At 39.5% G+C, this 17,727-nt stretch overlaps 1 protein-coding gene across 1 annotated transcript in view; it reads right to left on the reverse strand.

The window, feature by feature from the left end:
* The window catches only part of ANAPC5 (anaphase promoting complex subunit 5), a 51,411-nt gene that overhangs the window by 31,521 nt on the left and 2,163 nt on the right, over window positions 1-17,727 (reverse strand). The window contains exons 4-9 of the mRNA XM_063456984.1: window positions 15,788-16,007; window positions 11,213-11,279; window positions 9,564-9,665; window positions 7,418-7,608; window positions 6,378-6,459; window positions 4,139-4,231 (exon numbers count right to left, since the gene is read on the reverse strand). Coding sequence (XP_063313054.1) covers window positions 4,139-4,231; window positions 6,378-6,459; window positions 7,418-7,608; window positions 9,564-9,665; window positions 11,213-11,279; window positions 15,788-16,007 — 755 coding nt within the window. The remainder of the gene's footprint in view (window positions 1-4,138; window positions 4,232-6,377; window positions 6,460-7,417; window positions 7,609-9,563; window positions 9,666-11,212; window positions 11,280-15,787; window positions 16,008-17,727) is intronic.

Below are 17,727 nucleotides of genomic sequence, written 5' to 3' on the forward strand. Positions count from 1 at the left end.
ATGGCATAAGATAACAGGAAAGGTGAATTATTAAGGAATGTAATAAAGCATATGGTGTTGTACACCTGTAAGGTATACCTTGAAGGTATTGTGTACTAGTTTTAGAGAAATGTGGCAAAAGGTAGCGAAAGCGACCAATGATTCAGAAACCCGTTATAATCAGAAAGTCTGCCAACAATTTGGAAAACAATTTGAACACTCTGTCGTAAGTTTCCCTGGTGTTATCTGACAAGCCCATTTGGGGCATGTTTGTTTGCTGTGGGGTGATGCCAGAAAAACTCCTGAAATTTGAAGCGGGATAATGCATCAGCAGCCATTTTATGTACACCAAGAACATATGTACAAGTGATAAAACCTGATGAGTAAGAGCCAAAGAATACTAAAGAGCGGTAGATCCGATGCAACTGGGCTACAGGTCACAGAACCAGTGACCTAAAAATGGCTGTAGATTTCGTGTGGCAGCTGTATTGGTTGTATAATGGGGGAATTTACAGACTGTAGGAAATGGACATGGCTTAATCCTAGATGGGTTAATCCTAGATGGACCTGGCACCCAGACCACTTCATTAAGCTGAAGTGGTCTGGGTGCCTATAGTGGTCCTTTAATATAGGCGGATGACCAGGGAGTTAGTGGAGTAGTCCGATAATGTAGTCGCGACCTCACAGTATGGTGCGTATGATGAGGTTCAGAGAATCAAGGAGACTCTGGAGATACCTGTAATGACAGGCCTTCGCCAGAGATGGTCTCCATGCTGCCTGGTACACCTGACCCTGCCTATGGGTAGGCAGTCCTTTCCCAAATGAGGACAGTTAGGTACACTGCAAATTGGGCTGCTGGAGGAGGCTAAGGAAAAACTTGGGATATTTGAGCGCTCAGGGAAGGAAGTAGGGACATGTGTACTTCAGAGGCAATGGTACTTCTTAACCAAGTATAACTCGACTAGTAAAGGGGAAGGATGAGTAATAGAGGTAAAGGTAAAGTTAACTTCTGAAAGTCATGGCATGTGAGAAGGAGGGTAGAGCGCATGTTTTGGTGTAGCAGAGAAACAGTAAGCGGATGTGGCGTAATACGCAAGCAACATTGCAAATACTATAATGTGCCTAACCCTAGAATCAAATAGGTCTTGTAACAGATAGACCCTGTAGGGCATCAGTCTACAACTGGTCTCAGTTAGGTAATAACGAGGGACCAAACTGCTGCCTCTGCCTTCAGGTACGTCCTGTAAATGGACAGGGAAGAACTGTGCCAGTGTACTGATGTGAGTAGGGCAACAGGAGTTGGATTGTAACTAGGAATTTTATATTAGGGGATGGAAATAAGGGGGGCTCGAAGTGCTCCGTTGGAGGGTAAGGAACCAATACATTATATAAAGGGTGAACAGATGTCAGATTTCACAGTTTGCAATCTGGTAAGCTGTCTGCAAATCTCAGGGTTGGTAATCATGAATCCTGCTCCTGGGTTATGGCAGTAAATGGTATTCCTTATGTCTAGACATCCGCAATTGGACTGGTCCAGGATCGCATGGGACTGGCCAAGCGGTATCATGTTTTAGGTTTGAGTGTATGATTTGTCTGGGGTGGAGGGTTTGTTGTGGGAACTCAGGGGTGACAAACGTCCTTGCTCCTCTGTATGAGACGTAGTATGAGGTGATAAATAATGTGTAATTTAACAGCCGTGCCATGAAAGTGTACCCCTGCATCAACTGGCTTCTTACTAAGTGCCCAACTGGCAAAGAAATTAGCTAAACCAGGGATAGGTGAGGCCCTACTAATTTTCCAAGTGGCTTTGAGAGGATCTAGATATAAATTGGGCTGAGGGACTGAGGCCACCGAATGGAGTGGCAGGAATGTTGGCCTCTTGGTGACAAGTAAGAGCTTCAATACAACTGGCCGTGACCAGTGAGGCCCTGTCTAATAACCTAGAGGTTGAAGCGAAGCTAGAACTATGAGTTGGGTCGAAGGGCTAATACCTCCGTTTGAGGATCGAATTACCTTTAACCCCTTAAGGACACATGACATGTGTGACATGTCATGATTCCCTTTTATTCCAGAAGTTTGGTCCTTAAGGGATTAAACTAGATTATGGCCAGCACCATTACCCTTCACAGCTAGTTGATCTATCCCAAAGGAATGTAGGGGAATGGGAGCGTAATGAATTGATGGCAGGTAAAAGAACTATGTACCTGGCCCAACTAGTGTGCTTGAGCTCGAGAAAGGACTCTTTTAGAGAGGAACCCAATGACCCGCTGGGAACGCTAATGGGAATGTGTCCAGTATGGTGAAAGTGTAACTGGAGGTAAGGGCACAACTTCCTAAGAAGGACCAAATAATATGAGAGAGTATGTTATACATCTATATTCCTAGTAGGAAACAAACTCTGGAGATCCAGCAAGTGTCTGTCACTGGGGTTGAGAATGCTGGCAGGAGGGGTTATAGGAAGAAAAATGAGTGGCCTAACGAGCCCGTAAATGTACGTATTTGCTCAAATGAGGGGCTGAAATGGAGTTGTAGTGGAACGCCCGCGATGGGCCATACTTAACGTATGAGGGACGGCCTAGTGAGGGTCGAATGTAGAGAACTTGTTGTGGCAGGCTGTATGCCAAATGAGGGGATGAAAAACTGTGCTGTACTGTGTAGTTCATGGAGGGCCGAGGTATGATAGGGTTGTAGCACGCCCTAGTAGGCTGGAAATGGCGTCAGAGCTGAGTTGCTGGGTAATGGGCTGTATTAAATGTAACGATCGTATGTGTCACAACGTAAGTGGCTTGGTCACACCGAACTACTGACATTATGCCGAAACGCAATGGCTTTATAAGAGATTTAAGGGTTACATTCATAATGAGGGATAATGGACGCTCTGAGAGTATGGCCAGGTGTATGCCACTTAGGAAGGGTTGTGAGTGGATTAGCAGGGTGCTCGTATGCTGGTAGCATAAGGAATAGCAGATGTGTAACATGATAAGACATGGTTGATTAAAGGTCGTAAGTTGTGGGATAGCTGAACTACGCTTGCACCCTGATGAAATCTAACTTAATTCCAGGATGAGGGTTTGGAAGTGGATTTAGTGGCCCACTGGGGACGTATGAAGAGTGTTGCAAAGGCCTAATGAGGGCTTGTGTAGGGAGTATGCATATAATGCCGAGAGATGGCTTAAATTTGAGTCCTGAGGTACAGGATTTACAGATTTATGTGAGCAACGTTGCTATGAGTAGTTAAACCTGCCGAACGAACCCGTTCGGTAAAACGCGAACCGACACGTGGCAAGTTTTAAAGTGAAAGCTGAGTACACGCGGTGAAGCCAGCATGTCTGCAGGTGGGCGTGTATGCGGGGGGGTCCGTGAATTGATGGTGTGATGGCAGGGGAACCCAGTGAGTAGGAAGGGGACCGAGCTACTGATCCTTATGGCGTGCTAAGAGGAACCTGTCAGGAAACTTACTATAAGAGGTTAGACCTCGTGGACCCGACAGGCGTCCGATGGTGCAGACGGTGTTCTGAGAGGCACCTGTCTCTATAGACTAGCTGTATGGCATGAAGTAAGTGGGCAACAAACCGCGTGGAACGAACAGGCGCCTGGCAGAGGGGACTCTCAGCGGAAGCAGGACCTCCGTGAAGTGATGCCGATCAGGACTGCCTGTATACTTGACCTGCAAGTGCAACCCGACCTGGACGTGAAAACCCACAGCAATGCTGGAACTTGAGTGCAGGTAAAGGGAGGAGGTATAGGTTTAAATAGGCCGGACAACTCCTCCCACAACTACAGGCCAACGCCTATACATATATTACATGGCTCTGCCATATCTCCAAAATCCTTGGGAATCATACATTAATGAAAGGTTTATTAAAATATGACATTTCTATATCCATTTCCACACCAACCTACTCACTCTACGTACAACACAGTTTCTTCCTCTGCACTAGTTCTCCTCGATTACTAAAAATGGTTTAACTCTTATGCTCACTTTTTGGATAAACTTTTAAAATGCATACATTTTTGGAAAATATATTTATATAAATATTTTAATGAAAAAAAACAACAACAAGAAAAACAACCCCCTCTCCCCAACATTTTACATTTTATCCAGAAATATTAAATCAAGGTCAATGTCCTTTAACATTGGAGATAACAGTCTACTTACTGGTAGGTTAAAATGTATGGCTCGCTTCACAGAGTGTTCAAGAAACACACTGCTGTCCGCTCCTTTCCTCTGCTTCAGGATATAGAGCCAACTCTGAAGTACACAATAGTGAAGACATGTTAAACAGATTTTTACATGAATATAAACAAGACATGGAACTGGGAACAGAAAGTGACTCAAGTAATACTACAGAACTGGAAGGTGCACTGGTCACAAAATATGTCAAACATTGTAATTTATTTTGCTAAAGGAAAGGCTAAATCCCTAGGGGGAAAAAAACGGGGGTAACCCTCTAGCTGGAATAAATAAAAAGAGTAGAAACAAAAAAAACAAAAAATATATAACTAAAATGTGATTTTTTTTATATATTAAAAAAAAAAAAAAAATACATACAAAACACTATAATGTATGTGTGGTTGCATTAATTTATTAAAAGTTATGTTTTGAAACAAATTTCTTTTTTTTAAATAGATTTTTATCCAAAAATGAAAATACAACTGCATCGCTAAGGTCATTTTGCAATAAAAAAAAAAAAAAAATCACCTTCCATTATCCCTGAACTGGTTATTTGCTTTTGAAACAATTTTGCATTTCAAACGTGTACAAGACCGCTTTCTTTTTTTTTTTTTAATTCTTTATTTTATTTCTGCACAAAATATCACAGTTAGCACACCCTGCCACAACAGCAAGAGCATGCAGAGCCAAAAAAAATATTTGCATTAATTAGGCAGTGGAAAAAACTTTGCACATTTTTGGGTTAACGCTTGACACAGAGTTATATCCAAACTGATTACTAATAAAGTAAGAAACAGGATTCGAATAAGACAGGGTATAATGAAAGTAGAGAGTATTGCAGGCTAGTTGTTCACAGGTTGGCTAAACTGTCTGTGTGCATAACATTTAAAATCAGGCTTATGGTGCTTGCAGACTATCGCTACGGGCTATTCTGTTACAGTCCTAATCGATACATCACATTGCTAAACATTTGCGATAAGTTTAAACACATATTGCTTATTGGCACATAGTAATTATAGGCTTAATTTGTTAAGATCTACGGTTTGATGGGTCTCTGTTTAGGAGGCTGCAGAATGGCAGACACAGCGTCCGTTGTGGTAGAGGTTTTGGGTATGGGCCTCTGAGAGTCCCGGCCTTTGTGCCCGCCGTCAGCCTATGCCCAGCGCTGGGATAGATAATCGGGGTACTTGGCAGTCCTGCTGGGGCACAGGTAGGGGCAGTATCGCTGGTTCCGGTGGCTAGCTTGTCCGCCTGTCTCTGTGTAGGTCTGCTTTTATGTTGCAGGTAAGTGGGGTCTCTTTAAGATTCCCTGAGGCTTTCCGTGATATCATACGGGTTCAGAGCCGTGTGGTGGGCTTGCCCGTAGGTGGTTGCGTCATGGGTCTCGGCTTCATGTCGTAGCCGCAGGGAGCCTGTGGGCCATATCGGATTGGTACCTTTGCGCGGCATGTTCTGCGACCTCTGCTCCGAGCTGCATTGGGAGCCCTTATTCTCGGTCTGCTGATCTTGCAGTTTTCGGTTGCAGGATCATGGGCCCCGGGGTTTGCAGGTCTGCCCTGTGTGTGAATGGGCTGTGCTTTAGGGGCAACTCTTGTTGGGCTCCCGGCCCAGAAGGGGAGCAGGTAACAGGCTCCACTCCACCTGTCCTCTGCGGCCCAGGGGGGGGTACGTAGCTTCTGCCGTTCAGCCAGGCGGTCCCAGAAGGCCTGGCATACTGCCTCAAAACAAGCCTCGAAGGCCTCTCCCCAGGTCTGGGCCGCCAGGTTCGTGCGGGTTAATCGAGAGGTCTGTGCGGCGGCCATCTTGGGCAGGCCGCGTGGGACACCGGGCTCCCCTTCTCCTCCCGGGTTCACCGCTGTTTCTTGTTTAGCAGGTGCCGGGATATCCCTCGCCGGCAGGGTGGGGGAGAGAGTTGTGGGGAGACTTCAGGCTTCGTAGACAGCTGCGGGATGGAGGATCGGCCGCGTCCCCCGCCCGTGCTGTGAGTTGGTCTCGTGTGGGTCGTATGTCTGCCCCGGCTGTAACCGCCAATTTCGTCCGGTGCTGCCGGGTCCTGTGGTGTTCAGGGTTTGTCTGCTATAGGGTATTTGCCCAAATCTCTAGTTTTTAAATCGATTTGTTGTCGATTTAGAGCCCATTTGCGCAGAGCACTCAGGATATGCGACCGGTCCAGTCGGCGGTTAAGCTCCGCCCCCAAGACTGCTTTCTTTTATCATGCACTTACCAGGCAGTGCTGTAAGCACACGTGGTCACTCGCTTCTTGCGCAATTCTGATGGCTTCCTGCAGTGCTAGTTCGGCTTGGTGACTAGAACCAGAAAAAAATTAAATACAAAAATAAATGGACATTGATTAATGAAAACAGTTTAATAAAATTAACCATAAGCAGCTACCTATTAGCCTGAACAATGAGTTTCTCTAGTTACTTGCTTTAGCCAATTTTTTATTGTTTAATTTCAGTGCTGCATATCCCTGTTCTTGACATCCAGAAGTACGAATGTCCAATGTCTGGGTAGATCTAAGTGATGATGAGTTGTGTCATCTCCAATATTACACTCCTGTTTTACAGGCATGTCTTTTAAAATTCTCCAAGCCTAGCCAGCATATCCTGTATTTAGGGTTGCATTTATTACCTTTCCAGACATGTCAATCTTGCCTACTATAGCCTGACATTGTTATTTTACAAAATGAGGTATTACCAATCAACTTTCACTGCTAAACCATGACTGTATATTGTGTTTTTGATTTCTCTCTTGCATTTTATTTTACTTATCTCAATGTAAAAAAATAAAAAAATGAAAGAATGTAAAAATAACTTTATGCTATAAATATGTTACATTTCAATCAAGCAAAAAATAAAATAATCAGGTACAGGAGGCTGCTGCAATCTATTAACAGTGCATGTGATAAATTCTAAATTGAACAGAATTTTCAATAAAGGAAGTGTAAACATTAGATGACTCTTTCAGGAAGTGTTGAGGAATGCTGTGCAAGTCACATGCAGGGAGGTGTGACTAGGGCTGCATAAACAGTGATTTCACTCATAAATAGAAGAGAAATAAGCTTAAGTATGCTAAAGTTGTTTTGGTGGCTATAGTGTCCCTTTACCCCAATAAACAGTGCTTATTGGGTGTGAATAGAAACACAAAACAGAAAAAAATAATGTAACAATTCCAGTGAATGTCTTGTAAGAAAAATCTGTTACATCAATACATTACTATTAGTTACATTCTGCTGTGAGATAACAAGCTTTCACCAAAACGTACTAGTGTCCAAAACGGCAATGCAGGGCAGCCAGATTAAGAGCAGCATATCGAAGGCTCCTTCCATATCCCTCGTCCCCATTACTTTTACTTTCTGCACCCGTGAGAATCAGGCGGTCAAAGTAATGCAGGAGGCTGTGTGTTGAGCTGAACACGTCCTGGACTCGCAAGCTGTTTAAATAGCTTAGATAATGCTGAAAATAGAGGAAGGAGGTATTTTACATATTTGTAATAAAGGTTCGTTTGTTTAAACTAATGTGAAATAATAAAGTGCATTACTAAGTGCAATTTGCCAGCCTTCAAAACAAACTCTGTTCGAACCAATATTATATAGGATTCAAGATAAAGTTGGTAACAACTCCGTGTTTAGACAAAAGGCACTTCAAAGAAAAGATAAGGAGTATAGGCTAAAGGGGGCTGGGGAGTGCATTAGGGTGATTTAGGGTAGAATGTACTGTCAATTAAGTGGATTTTGATATTTAATATTTTTGATACAAGACACCCATCAAAGTGATATGTCTACTTGCATGGTGGTGAAAAGTAATTTTTACATGAAGCTCTATTCTCTAGTTTAGTTCCTGACAAGTGGTGTTAAGTGCATGTGATAAATTACAAAAAGGTCTAGTTTTACTGACACGCACTATAATAAATGCAACAAGAAAGGCTACAATTTCTGGGGAAATTGTGTGAAGTGTTCTTGCCATCACTTGCTGCTCCAGCCTGGCACAGGTCAGAGTATTTTGGTGGTTGCCATCTTCAAACGGTCGTATTTTAAAAACTATACATCCTACAGTGAAAAGCTTTATATTGTGAGAATCACAAGTCCCAGACCTACATTTTGATGAATAGTATGTCTCTGAAGTATTAAAAATAATGGCACAGTTGCAGTTTAGAAATTGCCCTTCAAGTTTGACCTGGCTAGAGTGGAGTTTCAATGAATGTCAATGGACGGCGTGAGTTGCAAACAAATGGTCATATTGTGAAAACTATCCGGACTATGGCTTAGCCGTGGACATTTTTAGTGACAGCAGGGATAGCTGAACGTTTTGATATAAGATTTGTGTAGGTGGGCTTGAAAATGATGGAGTGGTGGCAGTTTAAAAATCATGTCCTGATTTTTCAGCTTTTGCCAGCTCCCACTCTAGTTTTGAACATTTTGCCATTCATTCCTATGGGACCAATTTCACCACAAGAACGACGATATTCCATGAACCATTCGGCCAAACGTTCCACAAAGTAATAGCAATCCGATCGGGAACAATCCGCACGTTTCGGTATATTACTGTCTATGTAGTGTAAAAACTGTGGGAGGAGTTAAGGTGGCAAATTTGGCTATAATAATAATAATAATAATAATATATGTGAGATAACATTAAGTGGTCTTGCTATGCAAGAACATTTAATTAAAAAAATAAACAATGTGGAATTTATTGGCATGGAAGACTAATGATAAACATGTCTCAGATATGTTTAGCTTGCTGCAACAGCATTTCCTTCACCTATTGGCTTTGCATTGGGCCGTCAGATCCCGAATGCTCTTTAACTCAGTTTTTCTGGGATGGCACTAGGTAGCATAAGTGAAGTCAGACTTCTTTAAATTGGTTTCTTGCACAAATACGATTATTATTTATAGTGTTAAACAGGTCATGGAACGCTTGTTGGGCTAGGGGTTCATTACATTAGCTTAAGAGGGCAGAGTCCAACAAATCAGGGAGCAGAGTGAAATTCGGTGGTTAGAGCCACCTGTAAAGTTCATTAGTCGACACAGTGTGTAATGCAATACATTGTATGTGTGTGTGTGTGTATATATACATACACACACACACACACACACACACACATACATACATACATAGTGGCACTCACCCTTTTAAGGAATATAAATGTGAAAAAATATGCCCTGGTGCAATCCCACGCTGGGTATAGATAGTGGAAGGAAAAGAGATGCACTCTCTGGTCTTTGAGAAAAATGACTGGTATTTAATATCCAATGCAATTACATAAATACGATCATATTTATCGTATTTATACGATCGTATTTATGTAATTGCATTGGATATTAAATCCATCTCTTTTCCTTCCACTATATATATATATATATAAATTTTAAATATATATATTAAAATTTAACAGTGAAATTAAGACTCACAGCTTCAGCAAAATCTGGATTAAACTTCAATAGATTGTTCAACTCTTTTTGCAGCAAGACAGGTGTGAAGGCTTTGCTCTCATCATTCTTCAATAAAGAAGCCTGAAAATGTGATAATTAAATACATGCTTTCAAATATTTTTTTCTCATTGTCCACCTACCTTGTATCTAGTCCCCTACATAACAGATTTATTTTTTAAGGAAACCATAAAACCTATACTATACACTCTACACAACAAGTACTCTAAAAACAATAATAATATAACTAGTTTATAATAAATAGGAGTCAAAAGAAAGGCTCTAAAGTCAAAATGTAAGCGGTATATCAATTAAAATCACATTTAAATATTTTTCTTGGCAAAGTGGTAAGAAATATTGTGCCGCTAATTAACCCTTTCGCTCAAAACATTTTTAAAATGGGTTAGTAACTGGATTAGTCAGGAGGTGATGATTTACATGCTGGTAATGGAAGACACAGTATACAAGGTTAAGTTAAAAAAAAAAAAAAAACACCAATGCTTAATATTAAATTTAAGTCAATTGTTCAACTAAAGAAGAAAAAAAAAAAAAAAAAAGAAAACATTCTGGTTTCACCCATGCGGGTTATCCAAATTCTTACTCACACGCCTAAAGACTATTTTAATCTAAGAAATATTCAAGGATAATCTCCTGGCTATAATATAAAAATATAGATGATCAATAAATCTCAATAGTTAGTTCGGAATTGAGGCCAAAAGGTTAAAAGGTTTAAGTGGGGAATTATTTGTTGTTAACATAAATACTTAATCAAGATGGGTCCTTTAGAATTGTAAAAAGCAGAGTGCTCAGTGACCACTTCGTATTGTAGAAAAATCCCAGTGCTGATGTAAGCATTAACATTAGCTGAAAGAACAGAACAGGAAGGAAGTTCAAACCGTTAATAAACATTATGACTATTTACATTGGTGGACACCAGGGAACGCCTGGTACCATAACCACTACAGCTAGATGTAGAGGTTGTGGTGCTTGGAGTGTTATTTTTTAAAATACTGATTACTCACTAAGGCCCCCTGACGGAAGCTACACCCAAACCCTAAACCCTTAAGTTGCACGGACAGCACCATGTAGGAACAGTTGTACCCCATGGCTTTACTGGTGGTACCGAAAATTGTTTCTTATTTATGATATAATTTGAAATTGTAAGATGCTAAAGCACTGAAGCTATAACATGCATCAATCTTCAATTTTGAAGTTTTAGAAATTGGTTGGCAACTTGCCCTCTGTTTTTACAAAAACTTGGCAAAGGCACACACAGGGGGTATTGTAATCAGGGGACGCAGTTAAGCATAGTTAAGTGAATTTTACTACATTTGCACATAAAAGGTTTAAACAATATACAGCAAACCTTACACTACTCTATTCTGTTTACCTTTACGTATCTGTCGGTATACGTATACTTGGTTAATTATTTGGAGTTCAGATACCTGTCGATTTACCATGATATGTTCATGCACCAATCATCAAAGTGCTTTCTCAGGTAACCTAGGGTACCTCCTACTTGGAAATTTAAACATATATAGAAAAAAAAAAAAAGGCAAGACAGGAACAATAGGGAATCAGGGCCCTGCAGAGAAAAACAAAACATTACAACAAGAGCTATGGCTATATACCTGCTGAGAGAGGAAATATTCTGCTTGTTTCTGGGATAGAGGTCCGTTGCAAGCCAACTCTTCTTCCCTAGAAAAGATATATACGGGAAAAAAAATCAATCAAAAAATATACATACCAAAACCCTCCCCCCCAAAAAAACCCCACCTACCTATCAAGTGAATATGCAAGTACAGTCATAAGTAGTCAGGTATTTACTAAGATAGTGTGGCAAAGGGTATACAATTATTAGCTACGTATCAGTTATACTCTAAATATATGCAGTCAGCAGCTCTATTGATCCAATTTCTCCTCTCTTCTACCTCCATTTTTCACCTACATGCCCCTGAAAAGCCCAACTAGTAGAAAAAGCACACTTATTTTACACATACGTATGCATGGCTGTAAACTCTCCCAAAATTGTACGATTCCTTTCAAACTACATGGCAATTAAGGGTAGAATACTATGGACAAATGGGTTAAATTATATAAAGGTGATATACGGGCTGAAAGACAGGGCATACATATATTTGACGGTTAAACCAAGGACGCTGTGTCAGGTCTGAGTGGTAGCACATGACCAAGACACCATACTTTGAAGACTTTAATGTCTCTCTTGTATGTTTAATGATAGCCAGAAATTCTGAGTAACCCAACTGTTCAAGCAATTAGTCACCGACTAAAGTAACTAATGCCTACTGTTAATTTAAAGTTTTATCTTGATTTGTATAAACACTGTTGATATATCTTGACACAAACATTCTCATTGTACTGGGCAGAGATTAGCTGCTCTTCACTTGAGTTCTTATACTTGTAAAATCTCAATAAAGAATTGTTTGAAATAGTATAGGTAAAATAAACCGAACACGGCACTGCTTAGGAACGTCCGGCTTTCTGAAAGTGGTAGTGGATTCAAGGAGCAACGAGCTGTAGTGGATATGGCGCTTGGCTGTTTAATAAACCCCATAGATGAACAACAGCAAACAGGAAATGGAGGTGTGTGGTTAACCCCTTAAGGACGCAAGACGGAAATTTTCCGTCATTGCAGCACTCCCCTTAAGGACACTGGACGGAAAATTTCCGTCAAATGAAAATTAACCCCTGATTGCCACAATCGCGGCAATCGTGGGGTTAATCTTCCTGTAGTGTGTCTCCCTATCGGAGGCACACTAACACAGGCAGTTTCACTTTCACAGCCCATGTGATCGCTCTGACCGGGAGTCAGAGTGATCACACATGCTGCAGTGAAACCCGATCTGTTTCCCTGCAGCTCCGTGTGAGCTGTGAACAGCAGAGAGACAGATCGGTGCTGATCTGTCTCTGGCTGTAAAAAAAAAAAAAAAGTGTGTAGCAAAATCCCACCCCCCCTCACCTCTTTCAAATAAAATTTAACTCCTTCCCTGCCCATTGATCACTGCCTGCAGTGATCAAAATACAGATCACAGTATTTCACTGTGATCTGATTTTTTTCTTTTAACCCCTAAGGGTTAACTTTTATTTTTTTTAATCCTCAGGGGTTAAATGTATTTAATTAATTCTTTTAAATATTTTTAAATATTTATTTATTAACTAAGGTGGGTAGAAGTTAGTGGGGCAATTTGGGGATTTACGGTTAGGCTAGTTAGGGGTTAAAAGTTAAAAAAAATAAAAAGTCAAAAAAAAACTTTTGAAAAGTTTATACAAAGTTTTAAAATAGTAAAATAAGTTAAATGCTAAATAAAACTTTTTAAAAGTTAAAAAAATGTTTAAAAAAGGGGGAAATGCGTATTACCGCTACACTTGGTACAGGCTAGCGAAAAAATGATACCACGGTAAGGTTTCAAATATGCCTTTTGAAACACCCTGGGGTGCCTTCTTTAGGAAATGGTATGCCTTTATGGGGTAGCTGGAATAATTAACCTACAAACACACCTCCAAAGTGGGGTATGGACACAGCGTAAAAATGTAAAGTTTGAAAAAACTTAAATGGCTGTGTCTCAAATGTGCCCCTTCAATGTCCGCATATACCTGGCAAAGGTACATATGGGGGTATTGCTGTGCTCAGACGACATAGCTGAGCAAGATAGGAAGTATTATATAGCCATAGCACACATAAGGTTTGCAAAATACACAGTACAAACTCATTGTGAGTGTAAAAAAGGCAGTAAAAAATGCTTATTACCACTACACTTGGTACAAGCTAGCGGAAAAATGATTTCACGCTAAGGTTCAAAATACATCTTTTGAAATACCCTAGGGTCTCTTCTTTAAGAAATTGTATGCCTTTATGGGGTAGCTGGAATAATTAACCTACAAACAAACCTCCAAAGTAGGGTATGGACACAGCGTAAAAATGTAAAGTTTGAAAAAACTTAAATGGCTGTGTCTCAAATGTGCCCCTTCAATGTCCGCATATACTTGGCAAAGGTACATATGGGGGTATTGCTGTGCTCAGATGACACAGCTGAGCAAGATAGGAAGTATTATATAGCTGTAGCACACATAAGGTTTGCAAAATACACAGTACAAACTCACGGTGTGTGTCAAAAAAGCAGAAAAAATGCTTATTACCACTACACTTGGTACAAGCTAGCAGAAAAATGATCCCCCACTAAGGTTCAAAATATGCCTTTTGAAATACCCTGGGATGTCTTCTTTAAGAAATAGTATGCTTTTATGGGATAGTTGGAATATATAGCCTGCTAAAAAACTTCAAAGTGGGGTAACAACACAGCGTAAAAAATCAAAGTTTGACAAAACCTGCAATGGCTGTGTCTGAAATGTGCCCCTTCAACGTCCCCATATAACTGGCAAAGGTACATACGGGGGTATTGCTGTACTCAGACAACATAGCTGAGCAACATATAAAGTATTATAAAGCCGTAGCACACATAAGGTTTGCAAAATATACAGTACAAACTCACTGTGTGTCAAAAAGGCAGAAAAAAAAATGCTTTTTACCACTGCACTTGATACAAGCTAACGGAAAAATTATCCCACGCTAAGGTTCAAAATTTGCCATTTGAAATACCTTTGGGCGTCTTCTTTAAGAAATAGTATGCCTTTTTGGGGTAATTGGAAAAATCAGCCTGCTAACATATTTAAAAATAGAATACGGACCCATTAAAACTCTCCATGTAAATTCACACTTAAAAACCTGAACTTATCACATCTCTTTCACAGCACTGTAACTTCACAAAATAGTGTCTGGGTCATATATTGGGCATATTGTTTTACTCAGAAGAGGTAACTGAGCATACTTAGGGGGAATTTATGACAGTGGCACTCATCAAATGTAAGAAATACCCAGCGAAAATGCAACATGTATGTAAAAAAAAAAATAAAAAAAATTTTCTCACCACAAAATTTGAAATAAATTGGTGAAAACATGGTGGCAAGTTAAGGTATAATATATGCCTAATAACATACCCTTGGGTGTCTGCTTTCTCAAATGGAAGGCCTTTATGGGGTTATTTGAACAGTCAAATGGCTATAATGCCACAAATTCAGACATATGACCATCTATGAAAATTCCAACTATAGAAACTGAAATAGCATGGTCTCCTATATGGCACTGTAGCTTCACAGAATAGGGGCAAAGGTATACAATGGGGGTATCGTTGTACTCAGCAGATGTAGCTGAACACAATATGGGGTTCTGTACAGGGATAGCACACACTAGATTTACGAAATACACATTACAAAAACCTTGTTATATGTGAATATGCCAAAATAGAGAAAAAACACAATTTTACTCCAATATTTAGCAGAGATTGCAAAAGGCAGCAAAAGGTGTCAAACTAACCTTAGGTAAATAGCCTGTGATGTCTACTTTATATAAATATATACTTTTGTGTGGCAATTTTGTTTCCTGTAATGGGTATTAAACTTCTAAGACAAACATACCAACTTCTAAAATGGTTTCACATTGAAATTTTATTTTAGACCTTGTAGTTTGTAACCTGTAACTTTCAAAATAAACTGAATAAACTGAATATCCTACACATATTATGTACTTTGTAAACCAAGACACATAAATGAATTGATTTTGAATTACTTTTCCTAAGCTGTACATATTATGCACACATTATTATTGCCAAAACGTGGGGAAAAAAGCGTTTTTTTTTGTTTTTTCCACATTATTTTGCATTTTTTTGTAATAAATGAGAATTTATACATGTATAGGTCACATCAAATTAAAGCCCTTTTTGTTGTCTAAAAAACGGTATATAATATGTGTTGGTACAATAAATGAGAGAGATGCAAATTGCAGTTGAACACAAACAGCAAAAAATGCAAAAATTGCTTGTGTCCCTAAGGGGTTAAGGACTGCTTACCCAACCAAACAGTCTCATCAATTCTATGTTAAATAAAATGCTAACAAATAAATCTACTTAGCATGTTATATTTTATCTATATGATGTGGTCATATGTAAAACAGTCAGACCAAAAGTACAGTTCAAAAAGCATATACAATTATATTTCATAACTTAAAAACAACGATTTGCATTATTTCATCAATGTAAAAACAAAACAAAACTCTGAAATGTATACTTTGAAACAGAGACATTTCATTCCAATTCTTTAAGCTGCAAGTCCCTTATTTATAGTGAGATTACCCAATGGGAAATTCTAGATCCTCTTTCTCCATCTTGCCTTCTTCTTCTTCATCATCATCTTCAGAATTGGTCAGCTCCATCTCTGCTTCGTCACTGTCAGCCTTGGAGACTGTTTTTTTCTTTTCACACTGGTAATAATTTTGCAGTGATGTATACAGCTTGTACACCTGGCTAAATGAAAGTTTGTTGTATGCCAAGATCATATGTCGGATGAACAGCCCTTCAAATTGAAATACAATTAGAAGTGATTTATTTTACCATCAAGACCTTCTGCAATTTCACTAATAATATTAAAGAGAAAGTACAGATCCCTGAGGTATCCCGTGGGTAACAAGACCTTGCTTCGAATATACTACAGTGACTACAACTACAATATACTACAGTGACTTGCCTGTCACTCAGCTACTGCCTTACCCATTCAACAATATTGGAATCCAAACTTAAAGATTGCAGTTGATTGATAAGCTTTCTATGTGCAACAGTGTCAAAAGCCTTACTGAAATCTAGGTTAGCAATGTCTACCGCACCACCCTGATCTATTATTTTAGTTACCAAATAAAAAAAAAAAAAAAAATCAATAAGATTAGTTTGGCATGATCTCCCTGAAGTAAACCCATGTTGTCTCTGATCTTGAAATCCATGTGATTTAAGATGTTCAACAATCCTATCATTCGACATGGTTTCCATTATTTTCCCCACTACTGAAGGCTTACTGGCCTATAATTGCCCGACTCCTCCCTACTACCTTTCTTGTGAATGGGCATAGAGAGCGCTGGATTGGCAGATAGCAGTGATTGCCACACAATCACCACACGTCTTTCTTAATTATGTACCGTTATTTTACTTTTTGACTAGTTACACAGAAGATATTTAATCTTTCTCAAATGAAATATTGAAGCCTGTCAATCATCCACTAGGGATAATCTTTCTCCAAAAATATCTGATTTAACTCCTGGGACTGTTGTAGGAACATCACTTCAGAAGTACCATATCTATGTAATCATAGGAATTACCTCGCTGGAACAATTTTGATTAAATTGAGGGGGTGTTAACTGCCCATATGCAAAACTGTATTTACACAGTTGGATTTTGTGTGCATATGTTTAAATGGACTTATCGCTATGAGCAGATAGTTTAACATCTAGAAAAGCCGCTTACTGTATAGCAGTAGCCATTGAGATTCATGTTATGGTTGTTAAAGCTTCCAAATGAAAATTAGATTATCAATTAAGCTCATAATTCAAAAACCATGGGACTCCTCCCAGCACCCCATATAAAGAGGTTGGCTTAGGACGGAGCAAATTTTTCAGATTAGTATTAGAAATCACATTTGCGTGTGCGAGTGAATCTCTGCTACACAGTCCTTGCCTAGTCCAGTGGTGTGAGCGTGTTGAGGGGAGAGAAAAAACAATTCCCAATACTTGAACATAACCTGAAGCACTGTTAAACCCATTATTTATAAAAAAAAATTCAAAGCCTATGGAATAAACTACTGACTCAGGGTGAAACACAATACAATATATAACTTGTTGTTTAGTGAGTAACTCATTTAATATTTTGCAAATGGTTGCTCCTTTGCTTTAAAACAAAGGAGATATATTCCAAACATATCACATGGACCGTATATTGCTGCAATGCACTGGGTGGTTTTGCTACATGCATTTGACAGAAACAGATTTGTTGCACAATACCATGCTGCTTCATTGGACCATGTCTGTCTCACTACCCTTCATTCCCAATATGGCAGGTTCTTGTGATGAACATAAATGGTTAAAAACATTTTATTGACTGGATCACTTCTGAATGTCAACCAGCGTTGGGAATTACTACCTGAAGACTTTCCAATTTTGTCTGAAGAAGTCTATAAAGTCTGCACCTTTAGTGATCTTTGAGAACAGAGTTTGAATGCAGTGTTCTAAAGGACATATTAATCCGGCAGT

The sequence above is a fragment of the Pelobates fuscus genome, chromosome 5, assembly GCF_036172605.1.
Source record: "Pelobates fuscus isolate aPelFus1 chromosome 5, aPelFus1.pri, whole genome shotgun sequence".
NCBI lineage: Eukaryota > Metazoa > Chordata > Amphibia > Anura > Pelobatidae > Pelobates > Pelobates fuscus.